At 39.0% G+C, this 20,698-nt stretch overlaps 1 protein-coding gene and 1 pseudogene across 3 annotated transcripts; one reads left to right on the top strand and one right to left on the bottom strand.

Annotated features, from left to right (window-relative positions):
• Positions 1-4,787, top strand: part of LOC113755065 — a 29,820-nt pseudogene extending 25,033 nt beyond the window's left edge.
• Positions 4,788-15,295: 10,508 nt separating this feature from the next.
• On the bottom strand, positions 15,296-18,963 carry LOC113755070. Of its 3 annotated transcripts, none has more exons than XM_027299142.1 (2): positions 18,947-18,963; positions 15,296-17,765 (listed from the first exon to the last, which is right to left on the bottom strand). In XM_027299142.1, exon 2 carries the CDS (start codon positions 17,698-17,700, stop codon positions 15,562-15,564), a length of 2,139 nt encoding a protein of 712 aa, XP_027154943.1. In that variant the 5' UTR covers positions 17,701-17,765; positions 18,947-18,963; the 3' UTR covers positions 15,296-15,561. The 3 variants fall into 3 exon arrangements, with proteins under 3 accessions (XP_027154943.1, XP_027154942.1, XP_027154944.1); XM_027299141.1 differs by lacking the exon at positions 18,947-18,963 and adding an exon at positions 18,125-18,805; XM_027299143.1 differs by lacking the exon at positions 18,947-18,963 and adding an exon at positions 18,773-18,799.
• Positions 18,964-20,698: the final 1,735 nt, after the last annotated feature.

Below are 20,698 nucleotides of genomic sequence, written 5' to 3'. Positions count from 1 at the left end.
AAGAGACGAAAAGAATGGCACTTATTTTCTGCAAACGAGTCAGTAGAAAACGAATTTAGCATGGCCAACACCCAGACATTAAGGGAGCTGGCTACCCCAGACCTGACTCATCAGCCCTTGTGCATCACGTTCCCAACTCTGGCTGAAAATACCTCTTTCGAGCTGAAATCGGGGTTGATTCAGCTCCTGCCTTCGTTCCATGGTCTCTCTGGCGAGGAACCCCACAAACATGTCAAGAAATTCGAAATAGTTTGCTCTAGCATGAAACCTCCTGGGGTCACTGAGGAGCAAATAAGACTGAGAGCCTTCCCTTTCTCTCTCAAGGATGCAGCGAAGGATTGGCTATACTACCTACCTGCAGGTAGTATCACCACGTGGGCACAATTGAAGAAGAAATTCCTGGAGAAATTTTTCCCCGCATCCCGGGCTGCAAGTTTGAGGAAGGAGATTTGCAGCATCAAGCAGTACTCCGGGGAGTCATTGTACGATTTTTGGAAAAGGTTCAACAAGTTGTGCGCTAGATGCCCACAGCATCAGATTAGTGAACAACTGTTGATCCAGTACTTCTATGAGGGACTCCAGTCAACTGACAGGAGTATTATTGACGCTGCGAGTGGAGGAGCCCTGGCGAACAAGACACCGAGGGAAGCGTGGGACCTTATTGAAGCCATGGCAGAAAACTCTCAGCAGTTCGGCTTCCGTGAGAGCAATCCTACCCGTAGGGTCAATGAGTCAGAGACGTCATCCATCCAGCAGCAACTGTCAGAGTTGACATCTGCTGTCAGGCAATTGGCCATGAGAGACACACCGCGAGCAAAGGTGTGTGGAATCTGTACTAGCATGGACCACTGCACGGAATCGTGCCCCATTCTGCAAGAGGACGGGGCGGAACAGGTAAATATGGCCGGAGGCGTGCCCGCGCCCCGCAGGCAGTATGACCCGTATTCCAACACATACAACCCTGGTTGGAGAGACCATCCCAATCTCAGTTATGGGAACAGGCAACAAGGTTCATTCCCGAATCGTCCACCAGGATTCCACCAGCCTTGGCAACCAAAATCTCAACCCTCATCCTCCAATACAGGAATCTCCTTGGAGGACCTTGTCAAGAATCTGGCCACGACTACTACCAACCTGGCCACGACTACTACACAGGTTCAACAAGAGATCAGATCCTTGGCCGCGAATACCGCGCAGCTCCAGCAGGACACCAAAGCTGACAAGAAGGACCAAGATGTTCGAATAAGTCAACTGGTAACTGCCATCAACCGCTTGGAGTCTCACGTTTATGGGAAACTGCCATCGCAACCCGAGGTAAATCTCAGGAATGTAAGTGCCATGACGCTGAGGAGTGGCAAGGAACTGGAAGGGCCTACAGTGAAAAATTCAAAAAGCAAAAGTGAGGAGGAGATAGAAAAGGAAATTGAAGAGGAAGGACGTATCCGAGAAGATCCTAAGGTAACATTCACTTCTCCACCCACTACTACATCTAACTTACCTCCTTTCCCTTCCAGGTTGGCGAAGACAAGAAAAGTAGAAAAGGAAAAGGAACTTTTGGATGTATTCAGGAAAGTAGAGATTAACATCCCCCTACTGGATGCAATCAAGCAGATACCAAAATATGTCAAATTTTTGAAGGACTTGTGCACCCACAAGAGGAAGCTAAGGGGAGATGAACGAGTGGCGGTAGGAGAAAACGTGTCAGCCATGCTCCAAAGGAAACTCCCACCAAAATGTGGAGACCCAGGTATGTTCACCATTCCCTGCAAGATAAGAGGTGCCTCAATTAGGAAGGCAATGTTGGATTTAGGGGTTTATGAGCTTACTTCTGTTTTTGTACCAGAAACTCAGGCAAAATTGTTGCCTTCTATTGTGCAGGCGCCTGAGTTGGAGCTCAAGCCTCTCCCAAAGCATTTGAAGTATGCTTTTCTCGGGGACAATGAGACACTGCCAGTCATCATATCTGCACACCTGTCACCAGGGCAAGAAGACAGACTAATTCGTCTTCTTCGGGATCATAAGGAGGCAATTGGGTGGAGCGTAGCAGATATCAAGGGAATTAGCCCCTCTTTATGCATGCATCGGATCCGGTTTGAGGAGGATGCAAAACCAGTGAGGCAGGCGCAACGGAGATTGAACCCACTAATGATGGAAGTGGTCAAGAAGGAGATACTTAAACTCCTAGAAGTGGGGATCATTTTCGCCATCTCAGATAGTCCTTGGGTGAGCCCAGTGCAAGTAGTCCCGAAAAAGCGGGAGTAACTGTTGAGGAGAACCAAGAGGGGGAGATGGTCCCGGTGAGAAAACCCACGGGATGGCGCCAGTGCATAGATTACCGGCGTCTGAATGCTGTGACAAAGAAGGACCACTTCCCTCTACCTTTTATTGATCAGATGATAGAAAGGTTAGCTGGCCGTGTCTATTATTGTTTTCTTGATGGTTTCTCTGGTTATTTTCAGATCGCAATAGCACCAGAGGATCAGGAGAAAACTACCTTCACCTGCCCCTTTGGTACATTTGCCTATCGGAGGATGCCTTTCGGCCTCTGCAACGCCCCAACAACTTTTCAGAGGTGTATGGTAAGTATATTCTCTTAGTATGTAGAAAAAATTATTGAGGTGTTTATGGATGATTTTAGTGTGTATGGAGATAGCTTTGATGAATGCCTTGATAATTTGGCTTTAATTTTGAAAAGATGCATTGAGACAAATTTGGTTCTGAATTGGAAAAAATGTCATTTCATGGTGGATCATGGTATTGTTTTAGGGCATGTAGTGTCGTCCAGGGGTATAGAGGTAGACAAGGCAAAAGTCGATATTATTTCTGCTTTACCGTACCCCGCAAGTGTGCGGGAGGTGCGCTCCTTTTTGGGTCATGCAGGGTTCTACAGGAGATTCATCAAAGATTTCTCCAAAATTGGAGCGCCCCTGTTCAAACTGTTGCAAAAAGATGTAGCATATGACTTCACTGAGGAGTGCAAGGTGGCATTTAACAGGTTGAGGGAGTCATTGACATCACCACCTGTTATCCAACCTCCAGACTGGAGCCTCCCATTTGAGATAATGTGTGACGCGAGTGATTATGCAGTAGGAGCGGTGCTGGGGCAACGGATTGGCAGAGCTGCACATGCAATCTATTATGCATCGAAGGCGTTAAATGGAGCTCAACTCAACTACTCTACAACAGAAAAAGAATTGCTAGCTGTGGTTTTTGCATTAGAAAAATTTAGACCTTATTTGTTAGGTGCAAAAATAACAGTTTTCTCTGATCATGCAGCCTTGAGATACTTGATGACGTAGAAGGATGCTAAACCAAGGCTCATCAGATGGATCCTGCTCCTTCAGGAGTTCAACTTGGAGATTAAAGATAAAAGTGGGGCAGAAAATTTAGTTGCTGATCACTTGAGCCGCTTGCTTGCTCATAAGGAGGAGCCACCATTGAAGGAGGCATTTCCAGAGGAACAACTACTTGCTGTGAACGCGTCTGTACCCTGGTATGCCGATTTAGTAAATTTCTTAGTGACTAATCAATTGCCTGCAGGGTGGCCAAAGGCTAAGAGGGACAAGTTGAAAAGTGATGCTAAATATTACATTTGGGATGACCCGTACCTTTGGAGACAATGTTCGGATCAAGTGCTCAGGAGGTGTGTAAGCGCAGGTGAATTTCACTCCATTTTAAATTTCTGTCATTCGTTTGCATGTGGAGGGCATTTTGGGCCCAAGCGAACAGCTCGGAAAGTGTTAGAGAGTGGCTTTTACTGGCCTACCCTGTTTAAAGACGCTTATTTATTCTGTAAATCCTGTGATAGGTGTCAAAGGGTGGGGAATATTTTTCGTAGGGACCAAATGCTTCAAACCCCCATATTCCTTGTTGAAATTTTTGATGTTTGGGGGATAGATTTTATGGGTCCTTTCCCCTCATCTTTTGGTTTCCTATACATTTTACTTGCTGTGGATTATGTCTCTAAATGGGTGGAAGCCAAAGCCACCCGTACTAATGATTTTAGAGTGGTTGCAGAGTTTTTAAAATCTAATATCTTCGTCCGTTTCGGAATGCCAAGAGCTGTAGTTAGTGATAGAGGGACACATTTCTGCAACAAGACTATCACTACCTTGTTTCGAAGATACGGTGTACTCCATAAGGTATCCACACCGTATCACCCACAGGCAAACGGTCAGGCCGAGGTGTCAAACAGGGAAATCAAGTCGATCTTGGAGAAGATGGTGCGTCCGGATAGGAAGGATTGGAGTTTAAAGCTAGAAGACGCACTATGGGCGTATAGAACAGCGTATAAGACGCCAATTGGGATGTCTCCTTATAGACTTGTTTTCGGTAAGGCTTGCCATCTCCCCGTGGAGTTCGAACACAAGGCGTTTTGGGCAGTGAAGCAGTGTAACATGGGATTAGATGAAGCAGGGGTCCAAAGGAAATTGCAGCTACAAGAGTTAGAGGAAATAAGGAATGAAGCGTATGAGAATGCCACGATCTATAAGGAAAAGAGTAAAATCTTTCATGATCAGCAGGTTTCTAGGAAAACTTTTGTAGTGGGGCAAAAAGTCCTCTTGTATCACTCAAGGCTTAAACTTTTTTCCGGTAAGTTGCGTTCTCGTTGGATTGGTCCATTTGTCGTTTCTAATGTGTTCCATTATGGTGCAGTGGAGATCCAAAATTTAAAAACGGAGAAAAAGTTCGTGGTGAATGGCCATCGTCTCAAACCTTATTACGAGGGTTTCTATGTTGAAGAAGTAGAAGTTGAACACCTCCAAGATCCACTTTATCATGCTTGAGGGTTCTGGCCATGTCTAGCCAAAGACATTAAAGAAAGGCGCTACTTGGGAGGCAACCCAAGACTATTTGTTTTAGTTTTCATGCATTTTTGAAGTTTTAGTTAAGTGTTAGTGTCAATTAATGGTTTGATGTTTGGTGGCAGGGAATTAGCGGTTAGGCGTGCCCACGCCAGATGGTCACGCCTGAAGAAAATGAATTTTTGCTCAGGTTCTGCGACCTCCATAGTAGTTAGACGTGCCCACGCCAGGTGGTCACGCCTGACGGAGGGAATTTTCGTTCAGGATCTGCGGGCTTCATAGCAATTAAGCGTGCCCACGCCAGGTGGTCACGTTTAAAAAAAAAAAAAACTTCCGTAGCCCTACTTCTTCTTTTCTTCCCTTTTCTTTCTTTCTTCTTTCTTCTTCCTTTTCTTTCTTTTCTTCTTTTCCTTCTTTTGCTTGGTCCGCCGTCGCACCGCACGCCGCCCCTCCTCGCTGCCTGCCTCCACTGACCAGCCGCACTCCGCCAGCTCGCCGCCCAGTCCGCCGCTGCCTTTCCCTCCTGCGCTGGTCCAGATCCATCCAGCAGCAGCCGCAGTCGCAGACCACAGCCCGCGCGCGCAGACCAACGGCCTTCAGCCCCTCCAGCGCGCGACTCAGCCCAGCAGTCCGCCGCCACGGCCATCGCGCACTAACCCAGCTAGGCAGACCCAGCAGCTCCAGCAGCCAAGCGCGCGGGCTCCAGCAGTCATTGCGCGCGATCTCGAAGACCACCATCGCAGGCCACGCGCGTCCCTCCTCAACCTGTCAAATGAGCTGAAAATTTTTTTCTCCGGTGATATCTCTCTTTGATTTACTGTCCCTAATTAGCTGAGGCCAGATTCTTAATTTTTGTTTAGCAGAGGACAGATTTTTACTTTCTTAGCTGAGGCCTGATTTTTAATTTCTTGTTTGATTTTAGGTGCTGTGATATATCTGGGTTGATTATGGTTTATTTGTGAAATTTTGTGCTCAACCAGAAATATTTGGGGGAAATTTGCTACGTTTGTCTAGTTAAGTGATTTTGGGGTTATTTGGTAGTGTTTGGGAAAATTTTGGCTGTTCACAGGATTCATTGGCTTTTGGGGTAGTTTTATTATTGATTGTGCATTTGTCTGCGATTGGAAGCTGTGATTGGGACTCTTTGCTGATTCGGCTGCCTATTGACCTCTTTTGTGCACATTTGCCTTGCTTCTGTCCTACCCGTTAGCCCAAATGACCAAACCAAAAACTAAAGGCAAGAACAAGCCATCCACCTCCACCCCTCAGCCTACGGTCCCCTTAGAGGGACCTGCCCCATCGACTGGGCCTGGAGGGCCCCGTACCCGCCTTGGACGGAATAGGGAGGTTCATATCTCCTTTCCGGCCCATTTTGGCGGTAATTTGACCTTCACCCGGGCTGCCGACAAGGAGCGGTATGTTTCGGCTTGCACAAGGAAGATAATTCCTTGTAAATACATCCATGGCCCTACACTTGATTTGCTAAACCTGAGGGATGAGGTCACGCAGCACTTGACTAATGTAGGTTGGGCCCGCTATGCTTCTATCAATCTACCGGCTTTTACTGAACTCACATGGGAATTCTATACTACTTTTGAATTTAATATTCCTGATGAATTCTCCGTTACCACTCCTGGGGTAGTGAGGTTTCGATTAATGGGTAGAGAGTTCAACCAATCTATCACTGAATTTAATTTGGCTCTTGGGTTTATTGATATTCCTTACTCCCAGAGTGAGGAGTATATGCACAGTGCGTGCGAATATATAGAGCCATTTTTCTCTCATTACCTTGATTATTGGAACGGTTTGTCGGTTGATCGCCAAGTCTATGACCCCAGCCAGTCTAAGGCTTCTTATCTTAAGAGCGCCGCCTACCGGTATTTACATAGATTCATTGCTTATAGTTTTTCAGGTAGGAAGGATAGCTCGGGTACTCTAACCAAACCCGAGTTCTTTTTCGTATGGTGCATGGTCACTCGGACTAGGGTCAATTTGGGTAGTTGGTTTGCCCTCCACCTCCGAACTGTGCTAAGTAAGAAGAATAAGCCATTAATCTTAGGCTCATTTATCACTCAGTTGGCTGTAAATCTTGGGGTTTTGGACTTGAATAATCATAACTTACATCGTGCTTGTATTATGGAGCCCCTTGATTTGGTTTGTTTGGAGAAGATGGGTCTTGTGCGACAGGTGAATGGCGCTTTCCAGTTTGCCCCTCCGGGACCAATCTCCGTTCCTCCGAAGCGCAAAGCTTCCAAATCCACTGCTCCGGAGGCTGGTGGTCCGTCCACGGATGCCCCCGGACCATCCTCTTCGGCACCTCCACCATCTTCCTCCGTCGATAGCCAGCTTGCAGCCCTCCGGTTCCAGATGCAGCACATGGACACTCGTATGGATCGGATGGAGCGTCAAATGGGCGGGGTGGCCCAGAATATAGCGCAGTATCTCCATCACGTGGGCTTCCGCCCGCCTTTTCCTCCACAACCGTGATTCATTTCTACCCTCCTCCGTTTTAAGGGAAGTGTCGTTGCCCCAATAACTCTGATTTGGTCTTACTTTGCTTACATTGAGAGCAATGTAATGTTTAGGTGTGGGGGAGGGTTAACTATGCTTTGGTTGTGTTTTTAGTTGTCTGATTATGCTCTTCCTAACCTTAGTAGTTCCTTTCTTTAAACGATGATGAATGCAAATTGGGATATGAGCGTACATAGTAAGTTCATGCCATGGGGTGTTCTATTTTCCGTGATACTGAATTGCTTGATAAATATGCTGAACTTGACATAAATTTGACCACTCGTGCGATTTTTGAGCCTAATTTTTCGTTTGTGAGTGGTTAGTGCACATGGTTTGTCATTCTAGAACTTGCTCGGTTATGCATGTCAAGACCACATTTAAATGAGTTTAATGCATTGAAATGATAGGGCACTTAGGAATGAGCCATTTTTTGGACTTTCTCAAAACCAGCCCTTGGATTATTTACTACCATTAGGGAGCCAAGTTGAGCCTTAACCCGTATTCTTTGCTTGAGATCCCAGCTCTTAGTCGTGAAATCTTTTTAGACTTTCTTTTTGAATCTCGTGTGAAGAAGTGCTTTGATTTCATTATACAGACTTTTGGAGTATTATTCGAAGGGCATTACACCCATTTATAAAAAAAAAGAGAGAGAAAGAGAAAAGAAAAAAAAAAGGGATGTGAAAAGGAGACAAAGTGCAGGAAACCAGCAAGTAAAGTTTACTTTTAGGGTGCTGGTTGGGAGTATATAAAAAAAAAAGAGAAAAAAAAGAAAAAAAGAAAAAAAACGAGAGGGGGAGTAGATGAATGAAAGAGGAGAAAAGGCAAAGGTTGTGGCAAGTGCTAATTCACTGCATTCGTGTGGTGGTCAAGAATGCCTTCAAATGTACAAGAATCCGTGTAATGAATTTCTGAGCATTTCCTTTATACTTTTACACCCTCTTGACTCCTTTTTATCCTACCTTCTCACCCTAACCCCATTACAACCTTGCAAGTCCCTTGATTGCTGCATTTAAATTCATGAGTAAGTGGTGGAGATATGATATATGAGCAAGCTTATGGTAGTGTCATTCTATTGTGTTGTCTTGAGAGCCATCTTATATACATTTCATATACACTTTGGAGTGAATGAGTGCACTTTAAACTGCGAGAATTGTTGATTTGGTATATTCTGATTTCGATAAGGTTATTGGGGAACTCGGAATGCCATTCTTGGTGTGAACTGCTGTGATTTGCTTAGCATCTTGATTGTACTTCTGAGTTAATTATGCTTGAGGGCAAGCATAGTTCAGGTGTGGGGGAGATTGATAGGTTGCATTTTAGTGGGTATTTTGGGCATTATTGCATAATTAATTGACTAAATATTTTCGTTAATTGGGTGGATTCTACTGATATTTTGTTTTGGCGCTAATTGCAGGAATGGTTGCTGAAAAGTGCTTAAATTCAACTCTTAGAAGATTCATCGGACGTGGGGCCCGCTTGAGACGCTGAAGAAACCTAATTGTAATAGATTTTATTTTAATATATTTCTAGGGAGTCTGGCTGCAATTTTGGACAAGGAATAAATTTCGGCTATTGGGGATATTATTTATCTCTCGCGCGGCTTAGGTTAGGGGGTTGTTCTTTCCTTTGTTTTGTTTTTCTTGACTCTGGAAGGAGGGGAGAGCGCAGCTCTGTAGAGAGAAAGAAAACCCCCATTGTTGACATTTGCTAGGATTGCTTTTCATATTATGTTGACTTGAGCAGTTGTTATTTTCTAATCTATCAATTGAATTGGGTTGACCGAAATTGGAAGACAAGAGAAGCAATTGAAAACAAAACCTCTCGTATGTCTCTTTGGTGATAAAAAGAAAGAAAGCAAAGTGCAGCCGCCATTGTGGACTTGGTGGGCTCTCTCTTTACTCGATTTTGACCAAAAATTAGGGGACCATCCGACGTATGCTTTAGAGGAAAATTGGCAGCAATAAAAAAGCTTCCTTGCGTTTTCCTCTGGGGCTGACCGAAGCGAAGGAAAAGTGCTCTGCAAACCTCCCCAAACTCCACGCGCCGCTTGCCCTTCATTAATGGAGGGCTAATTCTCCAATTCTAGTCAAGGGGGCAACTGACGAATTGGTTCATCGATTATTGTGAGATCTAAGCCGTTGTTAATTATTTTCTCCGTTTATTGGTATTTATATACTCCCTGCTCTTAATTGTTATAGTTCTTATGTATGATTGATTAGTGCGCAATAATTAATTATTCATAGAGACTATTTTGCTAAATAGGGGTAATTGAATCCGTAATTGTTCGTTACCTCTATCCCAGTAGCAACTGGTATAATTGGGTTTATGTCAGGGGAATGTATGATCTAGCTTAAATAAACCCTCGTAGCGTGTTTATTGGTTCGGATTGGGCCTTTCTAATTATTAACGCAATCTGGAAATTAAATCCTACGGTCGTACCTAGAGTTGTTTTTGGGTTAGAGAAATAGTTAACGGTCGTACCTTAGCTATCGATAAATTAAGGAAGGGTTGGTTGTTTAGCGCGTACGAGACAACTAGAACCAATCTATTAATAAATGTTGGAATTATCTGTGATTCGATGATCAGTGCATGAACCATTTCTGAAGTGTACCCTTGGCTAGAGTTTCTCTTAATCATTTCTTTAAATTAATTATTTTCTGCAGTTACTTTATTTTTAGCATTTAATCGTGAAAACCCCCATTTGTCTCGATTCAAAAAGGAACGAATTTCTCTCCAGTCCCTGAGGAGACGACCCTGCTTACCACTATCTGCTAGTTAGTGAATTCAGTTAAATACTTAATTCAGGTATATCGGATTAAGCAAACTCTTCGGGAACATGGTGAATCAAGTAACCCATTGCACACCTAGAGTCCCTGCTCCAGTACTCGAATTGATTATTGACTGCTTTAGGTGGTAGTTAGGTTTTATTTATTATTATTGCACAGGTTCGGCACCTGTCATCCCACTCTGCCCAACCTCCATTACGCGTCAAAAGAATACCCAGGTTGCATTTACAGATACTAATTGCATCAAAAACTCTTGCATTTCTGGGTAAGCTTGCTTGTTAAAGAAAAACTCACTTGATATTGAAAAGTTTGCAAACAATTACCTCTCCATGACTTTTAGGAATCAGTGTCAAATAGTGCAGTAGTATCAGAAGTAGGACAAGGACACGGTGTGCCACTCTCAAGAACATTGAACGGGAAGCTAAAAATTTTCCAGTGTGGTTAACTGACACGACACGGAAAGAAGTGAGGCGGTTGCTTCTTCTTGTAATTAGCTCTTATATTATTAAGTGTTAATATTTATAAAATATTACCATTTGACAAAAAAAAAAAAGACATCTTTAGTCAATATATTTTTGACAACCAAGGTGGTAACTGCGAGAAAGATGTAACCCAAAAGCCAAAGTGAACCGAAGCAATCTGGTAATTATTACTCCCTCCGTCCAAATTATTTGGTCTTGTTTCAAAAATTTAATTTTTTAAAAATAGTGATTTGATTGTAATATTTGTACTTCTCATTTTAATTTTATCCCTATAAATTCAAATTTTGAATTTGAATGATAACATGCATATAATTAGAGGGGTGGATTATATTAGAAAAAGAGACTAAAATGTATTTAAAATTTTTCAATAGGATAAATATATTGAGAAATCTCAAAATGGAAAATAGGATACTTTCAATGGGACAGAGGAGTATTAATTAAGCTTGATTTGAATGTAATGGAATTGGTTGACTAATCGCCACAAACCAAAAAAAAAGAAAAAAATGCAACCAACTATAATGTCTTGACTAATAAGGGAAGTGTTATAGAACTGAACGAACCAAATTTGCCTAGAAGAATTAGTCTAGTGGTTGAAATGCTAGAGAATAGAAGTGTTAGTTTCGATTCTCCTCCACCCCTCCTCGCTTGCGGTGTTATAGTTTCAAGTGTTCTCTTTGAGCCCACCTTGAGTTCATCTCAATTCCACTTGAGTTTTTCTTTCAAAAAGCCTTTCCTTTTCAAAGATTGCAATCACAATTTTGAAAAAAAAATTTTTGTAACGATGTTCAACTTGTCTCGATTTGCAAGTTTATACCAAACACAATTGAGGTAGTGCATACGACATTTGACTATTAAATACTACCTACTTCGTTCTTCATCCGCCACCTACTTTGTTTGATTTCTTTGGTGCAAGGCATAAATAACATCCTTCATTTCTCACGCGTTTCTAGTCAATTAACATATCAGTTCATTTTTATTATTTTTTCTAATTATCAAAATTACATGATTAAAAAGACTAAGGTTTTCAATAACTTGTTAATCTCTTACAACCTTCCAACAGATTAGATGTAGGGTCTTGTTAGGCTTTTAGTGATTGGAAGATAACTTATTAACTTCCTACACCCTGCGTGAGGAGCATTTTGTGTGATTAGATAGGTGGTCAATATTAAATTATTCAAATAGTCTATTGTCAATAAAAATGTAGAATCTATAATTGCTTGATTGTTTTGATATTTGTGACAAGTGGGATATTTGTTTATATGTCAGGGAAATATATGATCTAATTTAAATGAGCTGAACTTGTGACTTTATTGATTAGAATTGGTGGACTTTCAAGTTATTAATGCTGTCGATACATTCAATCTTGAGAGCTTGTTTAGGCTTGTCTATTAACAAGAAAAATATTCAAAAAATTTGTTTTGGTTATTGAAAAACTAAGGAGAGGCAGATTGTTAGAATTTATTGATTATCATAACCAATTTATTGATAAATATATGAATGTATCCTTACATCGATAATCAGTGGAATGAACCAAAACCAAGATTTTTCCTTTGACTAGAGGTTTGTATATTATTAATCCAATTTTATTTGATTTTTTTATTTTGTTATTACTTTATTTTATTTAAGGTACTTTAGTTTAAGTTCTCAAACACCTCCCCCAACCCTTCCTCTTATTGATAGTTACTACAAAGAAATAAATCAATTAATTCCTATGAGAATGAGTCTACTCATCACTGCACACAAAAGCATTCATACAGGTATTTTTGTTTTGGCAAAATGATCGGTTTCATCCCTCATATTTTGCAAAAATATTTTTTTCATTCCTTACTTTTAAAACAAAGCAAATTCATCTTTGACATTTAAAAAATGAAACTATTAAATTCCTGAACTCAACTTTCAATCTGAATCAAATCATCCCGTAACCCAATAATAAATTTCAGGAGATAGAATTAATAGATCACTCGGTTAACTCTATCACATTCACATGACATTTATTGAATCAAAAAGAAAAAAAAATTATAACATAAAAAGGCCATTGTTTCTCTTGGAATAGTAGGGCTTTTTTTTTGGGTAAATCTTTTTATGCACCGTTAGTATATACCCTTTGTGAATCTAGACGTATATCATATGTACAAAGTTTAGTATTTAAATTTAAATTGAAATGATATAGCTAACAACTAGACCTATCAATGTATACAATGGCAATGTAAGAAAAATTAAGCATTCTTTTTTATGTTATAATTTTTTATTTTTCTTTTTTGGGTTCATTAAATTCATATGAATATCAAGTTGAATTAACCAAGTGATTTAGCAATTATAGCCTCGAAATTTATAATCAGGTTTGGATTTGAATTAAAAGTTAATTTCGGGGATGTAATAGTTTCAAATTTTAAATGTCAAGAATGAATTTACTTAATTTTAAAAGTGAGAGACGAAAGGAATATTTTTATGAAATGTGAAGTATGAAACTAGCCATTTTCCCTTTGACTAGAGGTTTGTATATTATTAATCCAATTTTATTTGATTTTGTATTTTTGTTATTACTTTATTTTATTTAAGGTACTTTAGTTTAAGTTCTCAAACCCCCCTCCCCCCTCTTTTCCTCTTATTGATAGTTACTGCAAAGAAATAAATCAATTGATTCCTATGAAAATGAGTCTACTCATCACTGCACACAAAAGCAAAATTTTCTTCATGCAAGTTTTTTATTTTGGCAAGATGATCAGTTTCATCCCTCACATCTTGCAAAAATATTTTTTTCATTCCTTACTTTTAAAACGAAGCAAATTCATCCTTGACATTTAAAAATTGAAACTATTATACCCTGAACTCAATTTTTAATCTGAATCAAATCATCCAATAACCCAGTAATAAATTTCGGGAGGTAGAATTGATAGATCATTCAGTTAACTCTTTCACATTCACATGACATTTATTGAACCAAAAAGAAAAAAATAAAAATTACAACATAAAAATTGATAGATCACTTGGTAAACTCTATCACATCACATGACATTTATTGAACCAAAAAGAAAAAAAATAAAAATTACAACATAAAAAGGCCGTTGTTTGTCTTGGAATAGTAGGTTTTTTTTTTGGGTAAATCTTTTCATGCACTATTAGTATATGCCCTTTCAAATCTAGATGTATATCATACGTACAAAGTTTAGTGTTTAAATTTAAATTGAAATGATATAGCTAACAACTAGACCTATCAATGTACACAATGGCAATGAAAGAAAAATTAAGCCTTATTTTTTATGTTATAATTTTTTATTTTTCTTTTTTGGGTTCATTAAATTCATGTGAATATCAAGTTGAGTTCACCAAGTGATCTAGCAATTATACCCTCAAAATTTGTAATCCGGTTTGGATTCAGATTAAAAGTTAAATTCAGAGATGTAATAGTTTCAAATTTTAAATGTCAAGAATAAATTTGCTTCATTTTAAAAGTGAAGGATGAAAAGAATATTTTTGTGGAATGTGAAGCATGACACTGGCCATTTTCCCTTTTATTTTCGGTAAATTCAATACCCGTCACCTTATCTAAAACATCATGCTACGATAAATCCTATTCTTTAGCTTATGGGTATTTTAGACTGTGACTGTAGATAGTGTTTTAAATAAATTTTATTTTTATAAAAGAGGATAAAGATATGCCATCCAATTAATAGACCGTAAATTCAAAATGTTTATTTGATGAGGTGACACAATCATTGTTGTTATATTTTTCTTTTCCCAACAAACTTGACAAGAACACATCCACATGTTTACAGATATATTACTTGTAACACTCTTTTTTTTCCGCTACAATAAATCTACATCTATTCTATGCTATGGGGAGGAGGAAGACCTAAAGAGGTCAAACAAAAATCGGAGGGAACTAAATCACCTACCAGCTCAGACGAGTGTGTAGAAGCCACTTGAAGTGGCTTGCCACATTTTTTGTGGCCCATGATGGGAGGCAGGGTGTGATCCCCTAACCTCACATCCCACCAAGTAGGTAGTGGTATATGACTTGTAACACGCTGAGCTAGTTTCTCATAGTTGACTCAGACAAGGAGGGCTGAGTTGGTAATTAATCATGCACAACTGCTATAGTTGTCTTATAAAGCTTTTAACGAGTCGAATTGAGCTCAAATTCAAGGTTGAAAATGATTTAATTCTAATTTTTTAAAATGGATGCATAATCTAGAATAATTATAATTATATTGGTTTTGTTTAGAAAATAAATAATACTAATTTATGGATAATTACTTTGTTAAGGGGAAATACAAGTGTATACACCCATATTTGGTAATATATATATATATATATATATATATATAAACGATGCAAATATTTGTAGTTACTTAATTATATGTGTTTAGGAATCTATTCGAAAGGTTCAGAAATATATTTAGCTGGATTATTAAATGAGCCTAATTCTGTGTTGAAATTCAATTTGTTTATTACGTATCAAACTTTTTTCTGAATTCAAACGAGTAGAACATGAAGATTTTCACCAACAACTCAGTTCATTAAAAACTCTAATCCAAGTATATGCATTTTTAGAAACTACGTACTCTTAAATATTTTGCACATGTCGTGTTTTGAAAATGTCCCTACCGTGTAGATGGACCTCTAACTTTTAGTGGTCTTGCAACTTTTGTCTTCTCCCAATGAAACTCTTTGATACCTTCAAAAGGGAAGGGAATGGTAGACCGTGACAGGCAATGGAACGCATCTGCATACATGCTTCATAAATGTTCATACTTGCTGAGTTTCACTAGTGCCATAATGTCAAACAAGATGAATCTACAAAACAGCTTTCGATGAATAAGGAAATATTAGCTTGACTTATCATGCTGAAATGAAAATTTTCTGCCACAAGAACAATCACTCACCAAGCCAGGGAAGCAATCCTGGCTGAAGAACTCTATCTGATTCCACAGTCAAGAAGAAAATTCTTATTTGGCCTTTACTTGATTATAATCCCTACTTTTCCACGATCAATTTTGCTCTTGCATGCCCAGCCTCAATCCGAAATTGTTCTCCTAATCCGAAATGAGCCATCAGTATCCAAACGAAAGTAATCAGCTCACCTCCTTTACTGAGCTCCTGGGCATGAGCATTTGGTCGGCAGTGACTGGCAGCATAGGACAACAGTTCCACCCACACTTTGCTCATTATCTCCCACCTTTGATCATACTCCAAGTTTCTCAATTCCTTTGCGAGCATACAGGCATCAAACAACACTGATTTGCTTCTGTCACCCTTCACATAAATGGGTTTAACCTCTGTATCTACATTAAGTAGCTTTTGACATGCATCTCTTTGTCGGGTAGTTGCTGAACTTGACTCTGTTGCAGGGGGTGTATTCTTGGCTGCGACGTAGATGTTCAATTTCGAGCAGATATCCAAGGCTGTTGAAATTGATGGCCTTGATTCTGTCTTCCACCTGCTGAAAAACTTCTTAGCTTCTTCACACGTGTCCTGAAATCGAATCTGTCCAATGCCAGCAACTGCAGACATCATTGTAGGCCGCATAACCAAGAGATACAACATATAATCAGATATAAGCTTGCAAAATTCACGATTGGGATTTTCAGCATCATCACTTTTGGAATAGCAAAGCTCAGTGGCAATATGCCACAGCAACAGGCTTTCGTCATAATCAACTTCCTCACCTACACTTGATGAGATGGTGTCAGATCTGCTGCGAATGTAACCTGACAGAGCCCGTTGACCTCTTGCCGAGTATATTTCTTTAGCATCTTTATTGGTTTCTGCCTTACGAGCTTTATCCTTGAGCTCTTCAAAGATAAATACTTTCAAATTATCCTGAATGACAAAGTCCTTTTTGTATTTCATTTCATCAAGAAATGCCTTGAGTCCAACGGTTTCAGCTGCAATATCTAACCATCTCCACCGCTGATTCAGGCAAAAATTGATCAAGTTATGCTGCGAGATTGTATTAGACCACCTTCGATCAGATGACAGCTTGTCACGGACCGCAGATACAATTCGTTTAACTCTGCCATTCTTAAGCACAACTACAGTCCAGTCAGAGAAAATGACCTTAATCAAAGCCACAAGATCCAAGCCAACAGCACCATAAAGCAAAATGTAGGTAACAGTAACATCAAAATGGTTGATCTCAGGACTACGATGTGATTCAAATTCCACAAAAGAAAGCACTATAAGTACAGAGCAGATGAAACGGAAAACAAAACCTATGTAACCGTGTACCACAGCCATCTTAGTGTAGAGAGAATCATACATGAAATTGAGCTCCACCTCCATCACTCTGAAAGCATCATGGGTAGATCTTCGGGAGAAGAAGCTTCTGCTTTGATTACGTTCATGGAAGCTAAACATATGGTCAACAATCAGCCCCCTAAAAGTGGTGAAAAATTCATACCCCTTCTGCACAACTTCTAGGTGAGTTATTTCTTCTTCAGTAGTCCAATCTGGAATTCCAGAAGTCTGAGAGCCTCTCTCAGGTTCGTTCTCTATTTTTATCCTAACCGGAACATCAGCAGCTTTCCTAGATGAGTACTCCTCCATAAGCTGAACATAATTTGGTCCAGCATCTGGCATTGGAAGCATAGAAGCCTTGAAATTACCCAAGCAACCTAAATATAGAGCACGAGTTCGCTCAGCATATTTAATAGCTCCAGCCAAAAACAAGAGTATTATTGGAACTGAGAGTACATTATCGATGGACTGGGCAAAGACGTAAGCAACAGCAACAAGCTGAATGACAAGCCCAAGCAGATGCCGGATCCACAACTCATTATCTTCAAGGGAGAAAGCAGTGATGTTATCAGGGCCACCAAGATGTAACAATAAAAATGGAGCCCAAAATGCCGCAAGATCTTCATTGACTCTGAATTTATCAGGATTGCCATTACTTTGGCCATTAGAGATAAGTCCAACAGCAAAAGCAGCAAGCCAATCGGCAAGCAGATAAAAAGACCATATTATGGCATTCACTATTCTGTTTCCTGTTCGTTTCCGCGATGTTGCTAAGGATATTAACACCATTTGGAAGAAAAGACTAATAAGGACTGCAGCACGAAGATTCCAATCATCCCATAGCCTCTTTACCCTGTCAGGGATGAGGGAGGCCATGTATTCTTTTTGCTTCTTTCCCTTCTTTCTTCTCTAATAAAATCAATCCAGCTAGCCCAGAGAAACTGGAGGGAAGTCAAGACAAATTTCAACATGAAATTAAATGCCAATTTGAGATTTCTGAAAAAAAAAAATGCATGCATTTCTCTAAATTAATTGTATCTTGTAGAGCTCGAAGAGCAAACAAACAGGAAATTCGGTTGTTAGATGTTACTATTACAAGTAAAAGTTTTTGAATACCAGTAAGAACTCTATTACCAGTTTCTGCAAGCACTTAGTCTAGCATGAAGTCTGTCCTCAGTATGTCTGGCAAATGAAAGTGTTTAAGACACCTTGACGACTTCCAAATAACTATCGCTTATTTCTAGAGGATATTTGCAGAAAATATTAATTTATATTAGTCAAACAATTTAGCAATCTGTACCTTGCTGAATTTCCATCTTGTTACACACCATCATAACCACAACCTCTCGGGCACTCCGTCATCCATTTGTAAGGATCAGGTGCTAGTGAAAATCATTTAGATTTCTTGTTCAACTAAAATGGCACTACAACAGGTTAATTTCATTGGTTAAATCTCACGCCAATAGTTTCTGTTTATAAGGCCGGGCAACATCACAAGCCCTATGACTTTTGAGGATGCTGCAAATTGAACACTTCTATTTAAATGTTTTATTATGTTTTTCATTGTTAGAACATCATTGTTTGAGTATCAGAGTGCAATTACTATCATCAAAGGAGCAGGTAATAAAACTTAAAAAACTATTTGTCACCGCGATTAATCTGCCAATTCCCTAGCTAGCTTTTCAAGAGGTACTACCAACTGGTAAACTTTTCAATACTAAAGCTAAGCCCTTTTTGCAAGTTTAAACACCAGAGTTCAAGACTATCTCCTACCAAAAAAAGAGAAGAAAAGAAAGAAAAACCCACAAGCTTTGCAAGAATAATACTACTACCTCCTAAGAACCTTTCTTCCATAATCTAACTTCTTGGAAGCTAGAGCATGCATATACACTAAGTGCTTGTGTTTATGTGTGTGACTGAGTGTGTCAGAACTCAGATCTAAAAAAACCTGAAGAGAAGTCTTCTATGCATGCTCAGAATGCGCATATTATTGCTCAATCAATTCTGGACATAGGTAGAATGACAGATCTTACAAGAATGTTCAAACAAAACTGTAAAGATCACAAACAAGCAAACATGGTGGTAATCAAGACCCATAACATGAAATGAACCCATTATTTACCTGAGCTGAGTTTTGCAATTCTTCCTTCATCTTCTTTGTAGTATTCATTAACTTGAAGAGTGAAGTCGTCATTGCACTGTGATTGTGTACGACTCCACGTAGCCAATCGAACGGCCAGCGTCGAATTTGTTACAATGCACTTCATTACTGGGACAAGGGGCTCCTCATTACTGGGACCGCTCCATACGTCCTGCACAAATCATTCGCTCATTTTCACACCCAACAGATTCGTTTTCATTTTTTTTTGTCTTTTATCCTCATTTTTAACTTTACTGAAAATGTAAAATCTCATTTCTTTTTGTAATTCACATTTCTTTACTCCTATTTTTGGGTTAGGAGAAAAAAAAGCTCTTAATCTTTTAAAGATAAAATAATAAAATGCTTTTTATATTTTAGGACTTAAGTGTTTTGGTTCATAGTACCAAACATTTCAAAAACAAAAAAAAAAAGGACAAAAGTTTGATTAGACAACACCATGGATTTGGATTCTCTCTAATGGATTCCCTATCCATTTTCGACAATCCACATCTCGATCAATGACTCGTGTTTTATTTATTAAAAAAATACAAGATCATTTTTAAGTTTGACAATATCATTTATGCATGTAGAAGTGCATTGTGGATAATGGAGAAAAGATCCACAAATGGTATGTAAGGGAAGGTAATGAGCTATGCTATGTTTTGGTGGGAATGATGGCGAGTTGGGATAGCGTGGAAGTAAGTTTTACTATGGTCATTGAGCAACCTATGAATCGTCCTATCAGTCACTCATAACCAATTAAAACTTGCCAACTAGACCACCATGGGTCTAGTTGGAAAAGATTAATTTTTATTATCTTATCAAACAATAACAAGAACAATCATACGTCCCTTCTTCTCCTCTATTCATTCATTATTATCTCCTAAATTCTCTCCTTTCATAACCAATTAAGACTTGCCAACTCCACAACTAATGGGTCCAGTTGGGAAAAGATTAATTTTTACTATCTTAACAAACAATAACAAGAATAATTATACGTCCTTTCTTCTCCTCTATTCATTCACTATTGTCTCCTAAATTCGCTCATTTCCTACCTTGCTACCACAATTACCCTCTAAAATTGAGGGTAGTAGTGGGTTGTATCATGTACTTATCATGTTGATATTGTGTTGTTATCGTGTTCGCATCAAAAAATGTTAACCAGTGGCGGAGTCAGGAAAAATTTTCAGTGAAGGTAAAAGCACAACAGATCTTGTGTTTCATTTCTTGTGTCACTTTCTGTCTCACTTTTTATTATATTGCTATTTCTTCTTTATAAACATTATATTTTAGTTCTTTTTTGTTTTTTTAAGATTCAATAACTATTAACTGAATAATATACAAAATTTAACGAACTTAAAAACTCAAATGTATTAAAAAAATGAGATTTTTTTTATGAATTTTCTATTTTTTATATTTATTTTTTTACTCACTTAATAGTTATTGGATCTTAAGAAAACAAAAAAGAACTAAAATATGATGTTTATGAAGGAAAAATATCAATATAATAAAAAAGGGACAGAGAGTGGTACAAGAAATGGGACAGAAGATCCATTGCGAGGCAAAAGCAACACTAAAATTTTTTACCTACTTTTTTTTCTAGTTTTTTAAGCAAAAAAATATTCACCAATAAGTTGAAATAAAAAGACTTTTTTTAGCTTATTTCAAATGAAATTTTGTGACTTACATATTCTTTTATAATATTAGTTTATGAACCAACTTATAGAATTACAT

Source organism: Coffea eugenioides, unplaced genomic scaffold (assembly GCF_003713205.1).
Source record: "Coffea eugenioides isolate CCC68of unplaced genomic scaffold, Ceug_1.0 ScVebR1_1170;HRSCAF=1979, whole genome shotgun sequence".
NCBI lineage: Eukaryota > Viridiplantae > Streptophyta > Magnoliopsida > Gentianales > Rubiaceae > Coffea > Coffea eugenioides.
This window is presented reverse-complemented; position numbering and strand designations above follow the sequence as displayed.

What these genes read in the sequence shown, in the direction of transcription:
- LOC113755070 (XM_027299142.1), bottom strand. Translation starts at nt 17,700, where the DNA reads ATGGCCTCCCTCATCCCTGACAGGGTAAAGAGGCTATGGGATGATTGG.